Below are 14,921 nucleotides of genomic sequence, written 5' to 3' on the forward strand. Positions count from 1 at the left end.
ATAGAAATAAAAATATTGCTGTGCTTTTTAAGAAATTGGCAACAAGTGTCCAAAATGTGTTGAAATCTGGAAACTCTGGTGTAAACGCGGATTAATACAGACACAGGCTCAGAATCAGCATTTCACAATAATATATTATATTCTAGGATGAAGACAAATCACAGTATACTAGTAGTTCTGTAAACAGTAGACCTCACGCAGTATTCTAATCCACAAGTACCTGATTGAAACTATAGACCTCATGGAAATACAGCAATAGACTGGCTTCTCCACACATTTGTGTAATCACTTGTCAGCTGATTGATTTATGATGAATAATTCTATAGTCTGATTTTTACTATAATATTGGCGTATGAAGGAGGCTCCTTTTTCCTTTTATAATATACTTGAAATACAAAATTTCCAAAAACCTTGTATATACGTCGACGCGCAATTAAAAAAGGAACATACCTGTCAAATTTCATGAAAATTTATTACCGCGTTTCGTCGTAAATGCGCAACATATAAACATTTAAAAATGAAGCAAAACCAACGACTTGAATCTTAGACCTCACTTTGCTCGGTCAAAAAGTTTTAATCTCAACTCTCAATAACTCTAATCTATAGATCACAATAGCTCTTACCTCTAAATATACTGTATATAGTGAGGTCCACGTTATAATGGCAGTGTTTCATTTGCAATGTTATTGCTATCCTTGACTATCATTCAACAAAGCGGATAGCGCTCTCTTTCTCGCTTTGCTCTGTTGACAGATCGTATTTCAACAATGTAGAGTTAATAATAAATTACCAAATTATTTCACTGTAATCATGAAAATTCATTAAGAAATTATTTAAAAATATAATTTCTTGCTTTATAAAATATAATTTATTATTTCAAATGAGAATGGACAGTTAATATTTCATCAATAAACCTGTATCAGCTACCGTCTATAGAAGGCATTGACAAGACAACGTTGTTCTATCTTTCTCCACTGCCATTCTCATGTGGACCTTACTATAAATGTATCAATTATGATTCATGTGCTACTACCAAGGATAAAGAATATCCTAATATAAATATTGTTCTCAATTTTTCCAACAGGAAAGTAAGAGATTTGAACTATGGCTCTGATTTTCGAATTTTTTATGCAAACTCTTACATTTGTCTGCAAATTGTGTTTGGAATTTTCATTTTTTTGGTGAGTTGATTAACTTTTTCATGTTCTTGCTCCTTATTTTTAATCTATCAATATTTCATTAATCTTCTTTCATTGATTTATTGAAGTAATTAATCTTCTCACAATCATTGAAATTCTATTTCTATTCTTTGGATATTTCTTCTAATTTCTCCACAGCACTGTCTATTTTATTAAGATACTTCAACTTAGGCCTATGTGGAAATAATTTTATAATTCTTATTGAGACAACTGGTAGAAACCCGTTTTGCGTTTTCACACAATACGATAATTTTTTACACAATTCAATTTCCAATAAAAAGAAGATGTAGAATATCAATCAATGAATCAATTCATTTAATTCACAAACAATCATAATACAAAATAACAAAGAAAGATAAAAAAATGTGAAAAATAGTAGATAATATTGTTCTATATATTATCACCTGGTCATATGGGACATATATATATATATGAATCATATATTTATCTCATATTGATCAGGATTTAAGAGTTTTAAATTAAAAGTTCAATGAACAGTATTTTGTCTTTGAACAATCTTTGTCATTGACAGAAAGATTGTTTATTTTATTTGTTGTCAATATTAACGTTAGCTTCTCTCTGTTTCTAATAACAAACGTGCCACTTGTGCGACAGATAGAAAAATATGTACTTGAGGTGGCTTTCATGTTTGGCATTGACTGAGTTTAGACCTATATTAATACCCAAAATTTAGCTTTTGGGAGAGAGCTTGTTCGTTAGGACTGTGAGTAAAGTCCGGCTGATCCAGTGAAGAAGGCTAGATTTCGTTTCGTTTTATAATACAGTTATTCTGTCACAGATCGGGCAGTTTAAAAATAATTGTCTTATTAAGGGAGACGGGTTCTGAACCTATTCATTGATTCAGTTTTTTTTATACTAGGCCTAACCATAAGTCCCGATTAAACCAGTGAATGCCAAAGGGGGAAGCCATATTCAAAAGGTAGGTGACTACCGGTACTGGATAAGATCATTGTTTTTAATTTTCATAACCACAAAGATTGAATCATTTTAAGCAGCAGCGAGTTGTTTTTCCCATTAAATTAAATTTTAATATTGTGTTTGTATTTATATTTTACTTTTTTGGAATAGAGAAAAATTAATATTTATCATTTTTCAACAATGTAAACTAAAAGATACCAATTAAATAAAGTTCTAGTATTTCTGTTCTCTTTTGTTATCATAGTTCTTTTCCCCACCCTCACAATATATATGAAAGAAAATAGATTAGCTTCATCTGTAACTGAATACAGACATGAATATCAAAAAGTATAAATTATTAAATAAATGAATTATTCCATTAAAGGATACTCTAAGTTCATAAAACTATTCTCTTCCAGTCTACAGATGGAAAAATAAATTGAAAGTTGCATTTGTTTAAATGCTAATTAATAAATAATTATTATTTAACGAGAACCCCAATTAAATGCTGGAAATCACCCCGAAGACTTCTGCTACTGCAAATATTGACAAAAGTGTTAACAGCTAGATGGAAATTCAATAGCAGAAGTCTTCGGGGTGATTTACAGCATTTAATTGAGATTTTCATTAAAAATTTATTTATTCATATGGCTTTTATCGAGAGATCTTTTGGATGTTCTGCCTTACCGTATTACCCAATGTCATTTTCTCATTTCACTCAAGTTTATAGGTTATATATTGGGATATCCATGTTTTCTCACTAAAAATTTGCACTTTCACTTCTAAATAATAACTATTAGTAACTCTGTGAACAGTAGACCTCACGCAGTATTCTCATCCAAAAGTACCTGATTAAAATAAAATTATAGACCTCACTAGCCGTCACAACAACACAACATTATTGCACCCCAGCTGATCTTCTGTAGTAAATTGAACATTTTTTGTTCATTTGTTCTCGAGAAAGCGCAAAAAACGCAGATTTTGGGCGTATCTTTGGCGTTATTTCAAATTCCTTCCAACACAACATTATTGCACCCCAGCTGAGCTTCTGTAGTAAATTTGAACATTTTCTGTTTATTTGTTCTCGATAAAGCTGAGAAAACGCAGATTTTGGGGCGTATCTTTGGAAATTTTTCCAAATCCGTTCTTATTGCGCCTCTAAAGGGCCAACTGAACACACCTACCAAATTTGAAATGTTATGTCATATTTTTATCATATGTTAGGACGATCCAGTCGGGGGTCCAGACTAAACGTCTGGCTAAACGGATATGGCGAGTGAAGCGAGCCTAACAGCTAGTAATATAATATTCCCAGGAATAGCTCTGATTGAAGTAGCAGTACCCAATCAAGTTTTCCGCGATAAATCAGGACCTCCTAAATAGGTATTTAGGAGGTACTGGATAAATTGGTATTTAGGAAGTCCTGGATAAATGCATTTTAATCTTCAACTTGGTGCCAACCTAACAAAGTCAACTCAACTTATGCCAACCTGACAAAATATTTAATTTAGTAACCAGAACAACTGTTTCAAAGAGGTACTCTCTCTAGATTAAAGTTCTATATTAACATATGGTATGGACATTTCAATTATAATTATAAGATATTGTAATAAGAAGAATATACATGCTAAAAGACGAACTTTAAACCCTTAAAAACCACCCTTAGAGTTAAAATATCGCCAAAAGATTTCTTAGTGCGCCTCTAAAGGGCCAACTGAACATACCTACCAAATTTGAACGTTTTTGGTCTGGTAGATTTCTAGTTCTGCGAGTGAGTGAGTGAGTCAGTCAGTCAGTGAGTGAGTGCCATTTTGCTTTTATAAATAAAATAAAATAAATATATATATATATATATATATATATTATATATATATATATTGTCTAGATCTACACTTACTGATTGCTTAATATATGGTGAATTTGAAATTTAAATAGTAATATGAAATTTGATAATATAAAATATGAAATTTATAACCCAGGCGCCACGTTAATTATTAGGGAACGACCCTCGAAATTTGAATAAACAACTACCACAGCATAACTCTTTAGCAGAGACATGAATTCATTTGAACTATATAAAAAAAACAATGTACATTACTTTATTACTTTTAATAAAGACGCAGTCCAGCAATCAATGAATGTAGAACTACACATCTTTCCCAACTATATTGCTTCACTCCATGATTAAAACAATAAAGAAAGGAGGGGATCTAATGATACTTGTGAAATAACAACACAAGGCAATTTTGAATCATTAGATAAATATAATGAAAATAAGCAAAAGGCAAATGAAATTGGCACTTTACAAAGAAACAAATGAGATTTTCAATGTTGGTTAAATATATCAAATGTCCTTTGGAATTTTAGTAATAATTCTATTGAGCAGAACACCGAAATATGAAATATGATTTTACCGTTTATGAAATATAATAATAATGTTTATTGAGAGTCTCTATATTCAAATAGGATAATGCACAATAATACTACGAATCACAAAACCTAAACCCTATTTAAACAACAATAATACAAGAAAATAACCAGTGTGGCAAACAAACAACAACTTAAAATTACACTAACCTTATATGTTGTATACCCCCGCGGACCATGGCCTTTTCGCGCACTTTAAACTGCTCACTTTACATTACAAATTATGAATTTAATTTTTTTCTTCAATGGTGGTTTTGATGTGATGGTGTTGATGTGGTGGTGGTTTTCCGGAAACAGGACTCCATTTCAGCCCCTAGGGCTGCGGGCTGCACGCTGCTCACTCCTCAGACATGTTACTCTAGCCGTGGTTCACCGAAAAGTGTCCTCGTGTTCCCAACTCCACGTGCTCGCCAACCCTCGAGCCATTGTTCCTCCTTGGATCACTGCCCCAGTTGGTGCTGCCCCCTATCTGATGGCACTCCACTCACGCCTGGCGTCTGGCTGCCACCCTTTTGTCACTGGTCAGCGTCGGTTATTTCACCGTTAGACTTTTGACCATCATTGTTTCAACCTCTACCCCTCTTTGCCATAAGCTGGTTCCTTTTGTACGTTTTGAGGCAGAAAGTTGCAAGTCGAAAACTGTCTTGGCCTGGCTTGTAGCTGTAGAAAACCAAGGCCTGATATGATTGTTACAATATATATATATATATATATATATATATATATATATATATATATGGAAATACAGCAATAGACTGGCTTCTCCACACATCTGTGTAATCACTTGTCAGCTGATTTATGATGAATAATTCTAGTCTGATTTTTACACTAATATTGGCGTATGAAGGAGGCTCCTTTTTCATTTTATATTATTCCTGAAATGCAAAATTTCCAAAAACATTGTATATACGTCGACGCGCAATTAAAAAAGGAACATACCTGTCAAATTTCATAAAAATCTATTTCCGCGTTTCGCCGTAAATGCGTAACATATAAACATTTAAACAATACAAACATTTAAACATTAAGAGAAATGTCAAACCGTCGACTTGAATCTTAGACCTCACTCCGCTCGGTCAATTATTCTCTTCCATCTAGAATTATAATAAATATGTTTTATTTTTTTATTTGAAGGGACTGACTCAAGGATCCAAAGGTTCAAAGAACCGTCAACCGAAGCTTATAGTGCTCCCAAGTAGTATGTTAGTTAGGCAAACCAATACCTGTGTCCTTTACAAGAACCAGGAGTTTTTCCCTATGCTAACATCCCATTCATCAACTGGTTGCATAATAAATGTAAACTCAGATAGTTTAAAAAATAACAATATTGTACATTTTACAGAAAGGTGAATTAATATTGAAAATCAAGTATGGTCTGATGGTAATCACTATAGCACTGCTGGAATTTATCTTCAGCGAGAACGGGCAAAGATTACAGGATGAGGTAAGTCAAGAGAATAAATAAACATACAAACTGGAAGATCAGCAATTCCAAGAAACAATTATTTCAATATTGAGATTGAGATACATAAATAAAATAAATAAGTATAATTTTATAGCCATTCAACAGTTGTTCTATAGTGAGGTCCACGTCATAATGACAGTGTTTGATTAGCAATTGCATTGCTATTCTTGTCTATCATTCAACAAAGCGGATAGCGTTATCTCTTTCTTGCTTTGCAACAACGTTGTCTTGTCAATGCCTTCTATGGGGGGGGGGTAACTGTTTATTGATGTAATATCAACTGTTCATTCTTGTTTTAAATAATCCATAATATTTTATTACACAAGAAATTACATTTTTCAAAAATTTCATTATAAAGATGAAATATTATGTTAATCCTATTATATTAAGCGAGCAATTTCTGTATTTATATATCTGGTTATTTTTATATTTGGCTATTTTCATATCTGGTTATTTATGTTTAACGGATCTCGAAAACGGCTCTAACGATTTTCACGAAATTTGGAACATAGTAGGTTTATGATATAATAAAGATTCGATTGCACTAGGTCTCATCCTTGGGAAAATTTGCTGAACGAACCGCTCATGTTCGCGGCGCATAAATCTGTACGCACACGCAGACCTTACTATAGCAGTCAAACATCCATATTTTAAATATTTGATATATTATAATGTACTCGAATATCAAATTTTAATGTGATCAATTCCAATGTTTGTCAATTTTCTTTTTTCAGGGAGAAGAGCTGAGACAAGCACTGTACCAGTGTGACTGGATAGGAAAACCAGCATGGTTCACAAAAGTTTTCCAGATTCTTATGATCCGTAACAACAATCTGCCAAAAGTTGGTCTTCTGAACTTGTTCACACTAAACAGAAATAATGTGACCGTGGTAAAGCAATTTTTTTAACTGTTCCAAAACTTGCTTGTACTATATTTTTCACCTTTTAAATTAAAAAAACTGATTTATATCCTCGAAACTAGATCCTATACTATTAAACGAGCAACTTCTGTTTAAATGTTTAGATGTTTGAATGTTTATTGTGTTAATTATGTTTGTATTTCACCGGATCCCGAAAACGGCTCTAACGATTCTCACGAAATTCAGAATATAGTAGGTTTATAATATAAAGATTCGATTGCATTATCCTTTTTATGTTTCTATTATCCATGTTATCCATTATTTTTAATGTTTTGCATTATCCTTATAATATTCGATTGCACTATCCTTTTAATGTTTTCCCTGGGAAAACATTAAAAGGATAATTATCATCCATCCTTGGAAAAACAGCTGGTAATAATTATTTCGTCGTCTGTTAATGATGGAAATGAGTGAGCAAGTTCATGTGTGTGGGACTGTGTCAAAATTATGATTCAGCTGTTGAACTTTTGTAATAATTCAATCAGGTACTTGGTGCCGGTTGCAGAAAATCCGGGTTATTTTTATTCCTGATTAATTCCAGTAGATCCATCGTTTTGAAATGGTCTTCTCTGATTTGGTTCACGTGAAATTAATCAGGATTAAAATTTAACCGGCTTTTGGGCAACCGGGACTTTGTGAGGGAAATTTTTGCATTCCTCTGGGAATTAATAATCTCAATTTACTGTGATTAGATAGAACATTTCTGTATGAACTATGAATGTTATTATAATAATTATTCCTTCTTTCGTAATAATTTTTCTATGCTATTGTACTCCAGAGTGAAGCTCGGTCCCCGATATTTGAGTCTAATACACCAAACAAAACAAAATTTTGAATTTTTCACAAAATTTAGTTCAGTACGGTAAATATAGTAGCATATTTTATCAAAATAAGCTATGATTGAAAATTATTGGAAGTCTAGTTTCTAAAAATGAATAAACAAGCAAACTAGGAACTTATTAAATTATTGAGCATTGATCAAATTCAATTTCTGTTCCCAGGTGATTCGAGGTGCCTACTCCTATTTCAGTTTACTAAACAAAATTTCTTCATAAATATTTAATGTCTGAAATAGAATATGGACTAAAATGATAGTTCCTCAAGACGAATACTACCATACTAAATTACCTACCTGCCTTATTATTGTACATCACGGCTCATCTTTTATAATAACTAGATTTAGAATAAAAGTTCTTTTCAAGACCACCAAGCTGATTTATTTTTCAACTCACAACTCTTCTCACGCATCAATTCTTAAAGATTTGGACTTGATCTATGTTCTAATAAACTGTAGATTAGGAAGAGATAGATGATCTACAAATTGAATACCATACTATTCCATATCAAGATAAAAGAAATTTTAATTCAATTTTGAAATGTGCCGTTGATTGCGCTTTTCAAGCTTTCAACCCTATAAATGACAACAATTTGCAATTTATATATTTTGGGGGAAAAATCTATACCTTAATACCTTCAGCTTCATCCATTACCCACAATTGCAAAATCGATGGCGTCACAAAATCAAAACACGTACAAACACATGAAAAAAAAACTGTAACAGTTCAGATGGCAGTGATCCAGCGCTCACGCTCTCAATGAAAATTCAAATTATCACCCATAAATTCGTTCACACTGTAGTAAGCCTTTACACACTGTAGCTTCCGGACGGTTCTCCTGAAGGCGGCCTCGTCCAATTGCTTCACACTATTAGGCAGCTTGTTGTAGAATTTCAGGGCTGAAATCCTGTCTGGCCTGTGATCGGTGGAGGCGTCTCCTGGGGATATCTGCAACAGCTCACTGCGCCTGGTGTTGTGGCGGTGGATGTCACTAAGGGCAGCTAGAGTATGCTGTATCTTCTTGACATACACCAAGCACAGGAGGATGTAATGGCTGAAGAGTCAGTACACCAAGGCGAGCAAAGATGGGCTTGCAGTGGGCAAGATGATCGCTGCCTGTTATAATTCTTATAGCCCTCTTTTGCAGTCTCAGCACATCAGCAGCCCCCGCTGAATGACCCCACAGAAGCAAGCCACAGGTAATGTGGCAATGGAAGAGCGCGTGATACATCATTATCAGGTACTTCTCAGTCACCAGGCCCCTCATCTTGAGCAGCAGAAAGCAAATGTGGGAGAGTCGACTGGTTACTTGCTGTATATGACTGTTCCAGCTGAGTTTGCTGTCCAAGACAAAACCCAGCAGCTTCACTGGATTCTGAGGGTCACGCGACTCACGTGACAAGCTGCAGATGATCCTTTGGGTCTTCTCCTCATTCAGCTGGAATCGATTAGCCAGGAACCAAGAAGTGGCAGATCGAAGATGCTCCGCAGATGCCTCTCAAGCTCAGCACCCGATGACAGTAGAGATGCATCATCCGCGAACATCAGAGATGAACCGTGGTCGTCGAGATCATTTATCATGACAAGGAACAGTGTAGGCCCCAGCACCGATCCCTGAGGAACACCAAAAGTTACCGGAAGTGTCCAGGAGTCCGCACCACTGAGGGAGACAAGCTGAGTCCTTCCCGAAAGGTAAGAGCCCAAGATGGAGAGGGCAGAGTCTCTAAGACCATAAAAGCTCAGCTTTCTAAGAAGAATGCCATGGTCCACGCAGTCAAAGGCTTGGCTTAGATCACAAAGAGCAAGAGCAAGAGACTCACCATCCTCGAAGGCAGCATCAATCCACTCAGCCACATGGTCGACTGCACCACTGTTGATCTCCCAACTCGGAAACCAAACTGCTTGTTGGAGAACAGGCCATTCTCCTCGAAAAAAGCCTCCAGCTGAGGCTTTATCACTGCCTCAATCACCTTGCCAAAGAAAGGAGTTATGGAGATTGACCTGAAGCTACAAAGGTTCTCACAATCACCCTTCTTGAAGACTGGGACAGTTCTTGATGTTTTCAAGAAATCAGGAAAATTTCCAGACCTCAAGCACTCATTGACAGATGCAGAGAGAGGAACTGCAATGGCATCAACAACCTCTCGAAGCATGCTCACAGACATGCCAAACACATCTGGACTTTTTGAGGGTTTGAAAGAGCGTACAATCTTCCTCAAGGCAGCTGGTGTGGTGGGGCAAAAGAAGGAGAGATGCTCCTGTCCCGGCTGGATTCTTCCTTCCAACAGATTAATTGGATCAATCAATGGCAGCATCAGGCAGGGAATCCACTATATCCTGAACCGAACCCACAAAGAAGCCATTAAAATCATCCGGGCTTGCAAAGTCGATCTTTTTCCGTGGCATGGATCTGTTTGTATTTATCACTTCCCAGGCAGCTTTGCATTGGTTAGGTGCATCCTCAATCTGTCGCTCAGTTGCCAACCTCTTAGCCAGCTCGATCCTCCTCTTGTAGAATTGTTTGAAGTTTCTATATCTAGCAGAGCTGTCAGCATCACCATCCTCACATCGGTTCTTGAGGGTGAGCATGAGTCCCTTAAGTCTGGCCAGATCATCAGTTTATCATCAGTTTATTACCAGATCTATCTATTGACTGAAATATATTATTCTATAATATTATTCAATCATCAAAGAAACTCCATGTAGGCATTCACGAAATATTATCATGACAATCTATAGGTTAGCAATTAGTCAGAATAATAAATTTTTATGTGCTTAAGAGACAAATCGATACTTGGTCGCAGTCAGCTGACCGTTACAGAAGACAGAGTAACTGTTACCGGGAGCACAGAAAACATAGTACTTTCGAATAACTGCGTAATAACTGCGACCGTTGCCGGTCGTTATTCTGTATCAGAATAAGAAGCGACTCTTATGAGTGGCCAGTCTGCAGCATCTTGGTTTGTCGAAATATAGGTTATGTTTATGTTGATACACAGAGAAGGATCTGTGGTTGATATTAAAATTGTAATTTTAAAGTTAAACATTTATTCAAGAAAAATGTGGTTACTAACTTTTTAATCAAACAACGATGAATAGTAGATGATGATATACTTTCAGTATATCTCACAATTGAAATAGTATTTTTATAAGAGTAGAGCAACTTAGAAATCTGATTCCAACAATCCACGTTATGTAAACAATACCTTCAAGTTGTCTGTTGAATATGAAATATCTTGTTGATATATTTTCCACAGTTTTAAATTTCAATGGAGCATCATATTGTATCTTGTTTACCATTACTCTCTGTATCAATAAGGTCAGTAAACTATCTAGATAATTAATAAAGCCCACATTATTTGTATTTATTGAAAGAATTATTGTTAACAATTCATTATAATAGAATAGGCCTACTTTTTGGGCATCTTTTCAACGATTATCTTATCAAACTAGATAAAATTCACTGATCTTAGTCATATTGCTTACCATTTCTAAGACTAAGCCATGGACTAGGTCCATTAAGGAGAAATCTATTCACGGAGGTTGAAGGAAGCCTACTGTACATGCCTGACTGCTATATTCCTAATTATTATAAAATCCCTTTAAGGCTGGTTTACTCCAAAAGCTGACAACCAATCAGCTGCTCGACTAGTTTTGTTGCCAAGTATAATAGCGTCTTGGTTCTGTGACTCCTCAGTACAGTAAATAATTGGGCCCTGGAGAAGAGAAAACTGTGTATAAATGTGCGTACAGACTTATGCACCACAAACACGCGCATTTTGCTTTCCATCAGCTGATGCCATGCTTTTTATATCTGTATCCTACTGTTTCTTTACTAATACAGATATAATAAGCATAGTCGAATCACATAAGTCGTGGCACATAAGTCTGTACGAACCTTAACAAGTATCAAGATTGTAAACTTTTCACTAAAACACAACTGACATCTGTACTCAGGTACAGTACGCTTTTTACCTACGCCGTATATATTCATTTATTCAATGATACACAAAAATATTTACAATATAGTTTGGAAAAGATTTTCAAAATTTAAATTCAAATTTCATTAATTGTCCAAGACACATTATACTAGTAGTTCTGTGAACAGTAGACCTCACGCAGTATTCTCATCCACAAGTACCTGATTGAAACTATAGACCTTATGGAAATACAGCAATAGACTGGCTTCTCCACACATCTGTGTAATCACTTGTCAGCTGATTTATGATGAATAATTCTATAGTCTGATTTTTACTCTAATATTGACGTATGAAGGAGGCTCCTTTTTCCTTTTATATTATCCTTGAAATGCAAAATTTCCAAAAATCTTGTATATACGTCGACGCGCAATAATTAAAAAAGGAACATAACTGTCAAATTTCATGAAAATCTATTACCGCGTTTCGCCGTAAATGCGCAACATATAAACATTTAAACATTTCAACATTAAGAGAAATGCCAAACCGTCGACTTGAATCTTAGACCTCATTTCGCTCAGTCAATAAAATATTGTACAGGCACTGTCAATATACATAAAAATCATACAACTTAACACTAAACATAAAAAAGTATCACATCATTCTATGCTGGCCAACCTAAATCTGAAATACTGTTCTAAACTATAAAAACATTTCTTCAATAGGAACTCTTCAATTTTCTGTTTGTATTCCTTCTCTGGTAGTTCTCTTACATCTAATGGTAGGTGGTTATAAAATCTTATTGCCCAGGTCTTAAAACTAGTATGACTAGATCTATAATACTGAAATTCATTTCGGATGTTTGATCAATTCCGTGAGTAATGAGAGAGGACATTATTATGACTAGAAAATACATTTTTCGCCACACTGCACAGAAAGCAGCTATTTCCAGTCCCTACGTAGATCTGAAAGACATTGTTTGCAGACGACTCTCGTCTGAACAGGTTTCTTTCCGGCACAGGCCGGAAAGAGTACTCTTTCCAGCCGCTAACAACACCAGCCGCTAAGAAAGGTGATCAAAAAACAGCTGATCAAAAAACTTTTAATTATTTGTGTTCATTATTCAATAATTAAAACATTTATAATAATATCATCTTATTGTCATTTGAAAGAATAAAAAAGTATAAACTCAACCTCCCACATAATTGAACATAATCTTTTAGGTTATTTAGACAAATCAGAATAAAAAATAAAAATACTTGGAAAATTTCCTGATATTCAGATTACCTCAGATTTGCTAGAGCTATGACCTTCCACTTCTGCTTTCGGAAGTGCTTAGTAAACAATTATTATTATAATATATATTGTTTATTTTTCTGTGTGGCAAAAAATAGCATTCGCACCACGGGCAAAAATGTTTTTCCGGCTCTCAATCTTTTCTAGTCCTCGGCCTACGGCCTTGGACTTGAAACCCGATTTCGAGCCGGAAAAGTCTAATTTTCGACCCTAGGTGCGAAATATACTATTGTGAAGTTAGACTTCACAAACAACAAGCATTGATAGGCTATATAAAAATTCATGGAAAACTCATAATTCCCAGTATTATGAATAAATGCTTGCAATGAGAGAGAGGTGATTCATTGCAAATAGTTCTAACTGCTCTCTTTTGTAATACAAAAAGGTTTAAGGAGTAGCTGCAATTTTCCCATATTATAGCGCATATAGCAGATGTGTATAATATACATTCAATCATATTTTAACTATTACTATTTCTCTTAATTTTACCAACAGTAAGACACCTCTGGTAACATTAGAGACAGTATAGTCTATATGAGATTTCCATTTCAAGTTGCACTGGATGTAAATACCTAAAAATTTAACAGAGTGCGAAGAATTCATATTATTATATGACACTGATAGACTTTGTGTTTGGTTCAAATTAAGAGCTAATTAATTGGTGTTGCACCAGTCAGTCATAATTTGCATAAGAAGCTACCGTATATATTCAAGGTTTGCTTCTACAAGGGTAATGTTTTTTCAACCTCCGATCACATATCTTGACACAGACAAGCGGTAAGGAGGCGATTTTAATAGTGCTTAACAGCTCGACATCTCCACCAAATGATTGGTGCATCCAAATCGTCAATTGTTATCGTGCAATAGACTCAGAAACTTTGTCGCCTTACTCGAGTCCCCCGCCAAGTCATGATTGGTTTGCGCAGCGTTATTTAGCTCTGTTAGCAAAAGGCAATAGTTCAGCATAAATCTAACGAAGAATGATTCGAGTTTATGCAGGAAACGTTACGAGTGACGTTGATGTACGTGATTGGTCTCCGAATATGAAAGACGTCAGTTGAAATGACTTTCGGAATCGTTGTTATTAATGGCAAATCGGCATCACAGAGATGGTGCAACCAACGAATCGAATCGGATAATTTCGGTCACCCATCATACAAACCCGACTTGACCACTGGTAAAACTTATACATTTTCCCCAAACTCAAGACATGACTTTGAGGGCAGAGATTCCAAACTAACAAAGAGCTCCAAACCAACGTCAGCCCACTTAAACGTATTTGCGGGCAGCATTTTATCATTTAGAAAAGATATGACAAGGTCGTATCCCATTGTAGAGTGTGTTTAAGTTCCAAATTTTACTTTACAAAACCATGGTCCTGTACCAAATAAAACTGTAGAATTTTACGATATATGTGTGTTTTTATTTCATTACTGTTTACTCAAACTGATAGTCTACGTAGTTCTTTTCCTTGAAGCTATGTGACGCTTAAGGTGTGTACAGATATATGCGCCGCGAACATGAGCAATTCACTTCTAAATCAGCTGACTATATCTGTATTTTTACCGAAACGGTATAAGATATAGATATAAAAAAGCTTGGCATAAGCTGATTAAAAGTGAATTGCGCATGTTCGCGGCGCGTAAATCTGTACGCACCTTTACTCATTCTCACCATAACAAAACGGAAATAATAGTCGACAGTAATCGGCTTGAATTAACAGTGAAATTTGGAACATAAACGACCTATACCATGGGATATTTTCTTATGCTACGGTATCTATTTTCTATGATAAAATGCTGTCGCCAAATGCGTTTAAGTGGGCTATGACGTTGTTCTGTGGGTAGTCTGGTCCACTGGTATGACAAATGCCTCAATTATGTATAAATAAGATTGATTAGATATTGGTGAAAATAAATATTCTATCATTATTATACATTCGT

General features: G+C 35.1%; 1 protein-coding gene across 5 annotated transcripts in view; it reads left to right on the forward strand.

Annotated features, from left to right (window-relative positions):
• The window catches only part of LOC111045191, a 38,587-nt gene extending 30,453 nt beyond the window's left edge, over nucleotides 1–8,134 (forward strand). For 4 of the 5 annotated variants that reach the window (XM_039426119.1, XM_039426117.1, XM_039426120.1 and 1 more), the window contains 4 exons: nucleotides 1,085–1,181; nucleotides 5,887–5,988; nucleotides 6,744–6,899; nucleotides 7,931–8,134. In XM_039426119.1, coding sequence (XP_039282053.1) covers nucleotides 1,085–1,181; nucleotides 5,887–5,988; nucleotides 6,744–6,899; nucleotides 7,931–7,984 — 409 coding nt within the window. In that variant the 3' untranslated portion in view covers nucleotides 7,985–8,134. Of the gene's footprint in view, nucleotides 1–1,084; nucleotides 1,182–5,886; nucleotides 5,989–6,743; nucleotides 6,900–7,930 lie in introns of those variants that run through there. The other variant, XR_005571091.1, reaches the window with a different exon arrangement.
• Nucleotides 8,135–14,921: the final 6,787 nt, after the last annotated feature.

This window comes from Nilaparvata lugens, chromosome 4 (assembly GCF_014356525.2).
Source record: "Nilaparvata lugens isolate BPH chromosome 4, ASM1435652v1, whole genome shotgun sequence".
Lineage (NCBI taxonomy): Eukaryota > Metazoa > Arthropoda > Insecta > Hemiptera > Delphacidae > Nilaparvata > Nilaparvata lugens.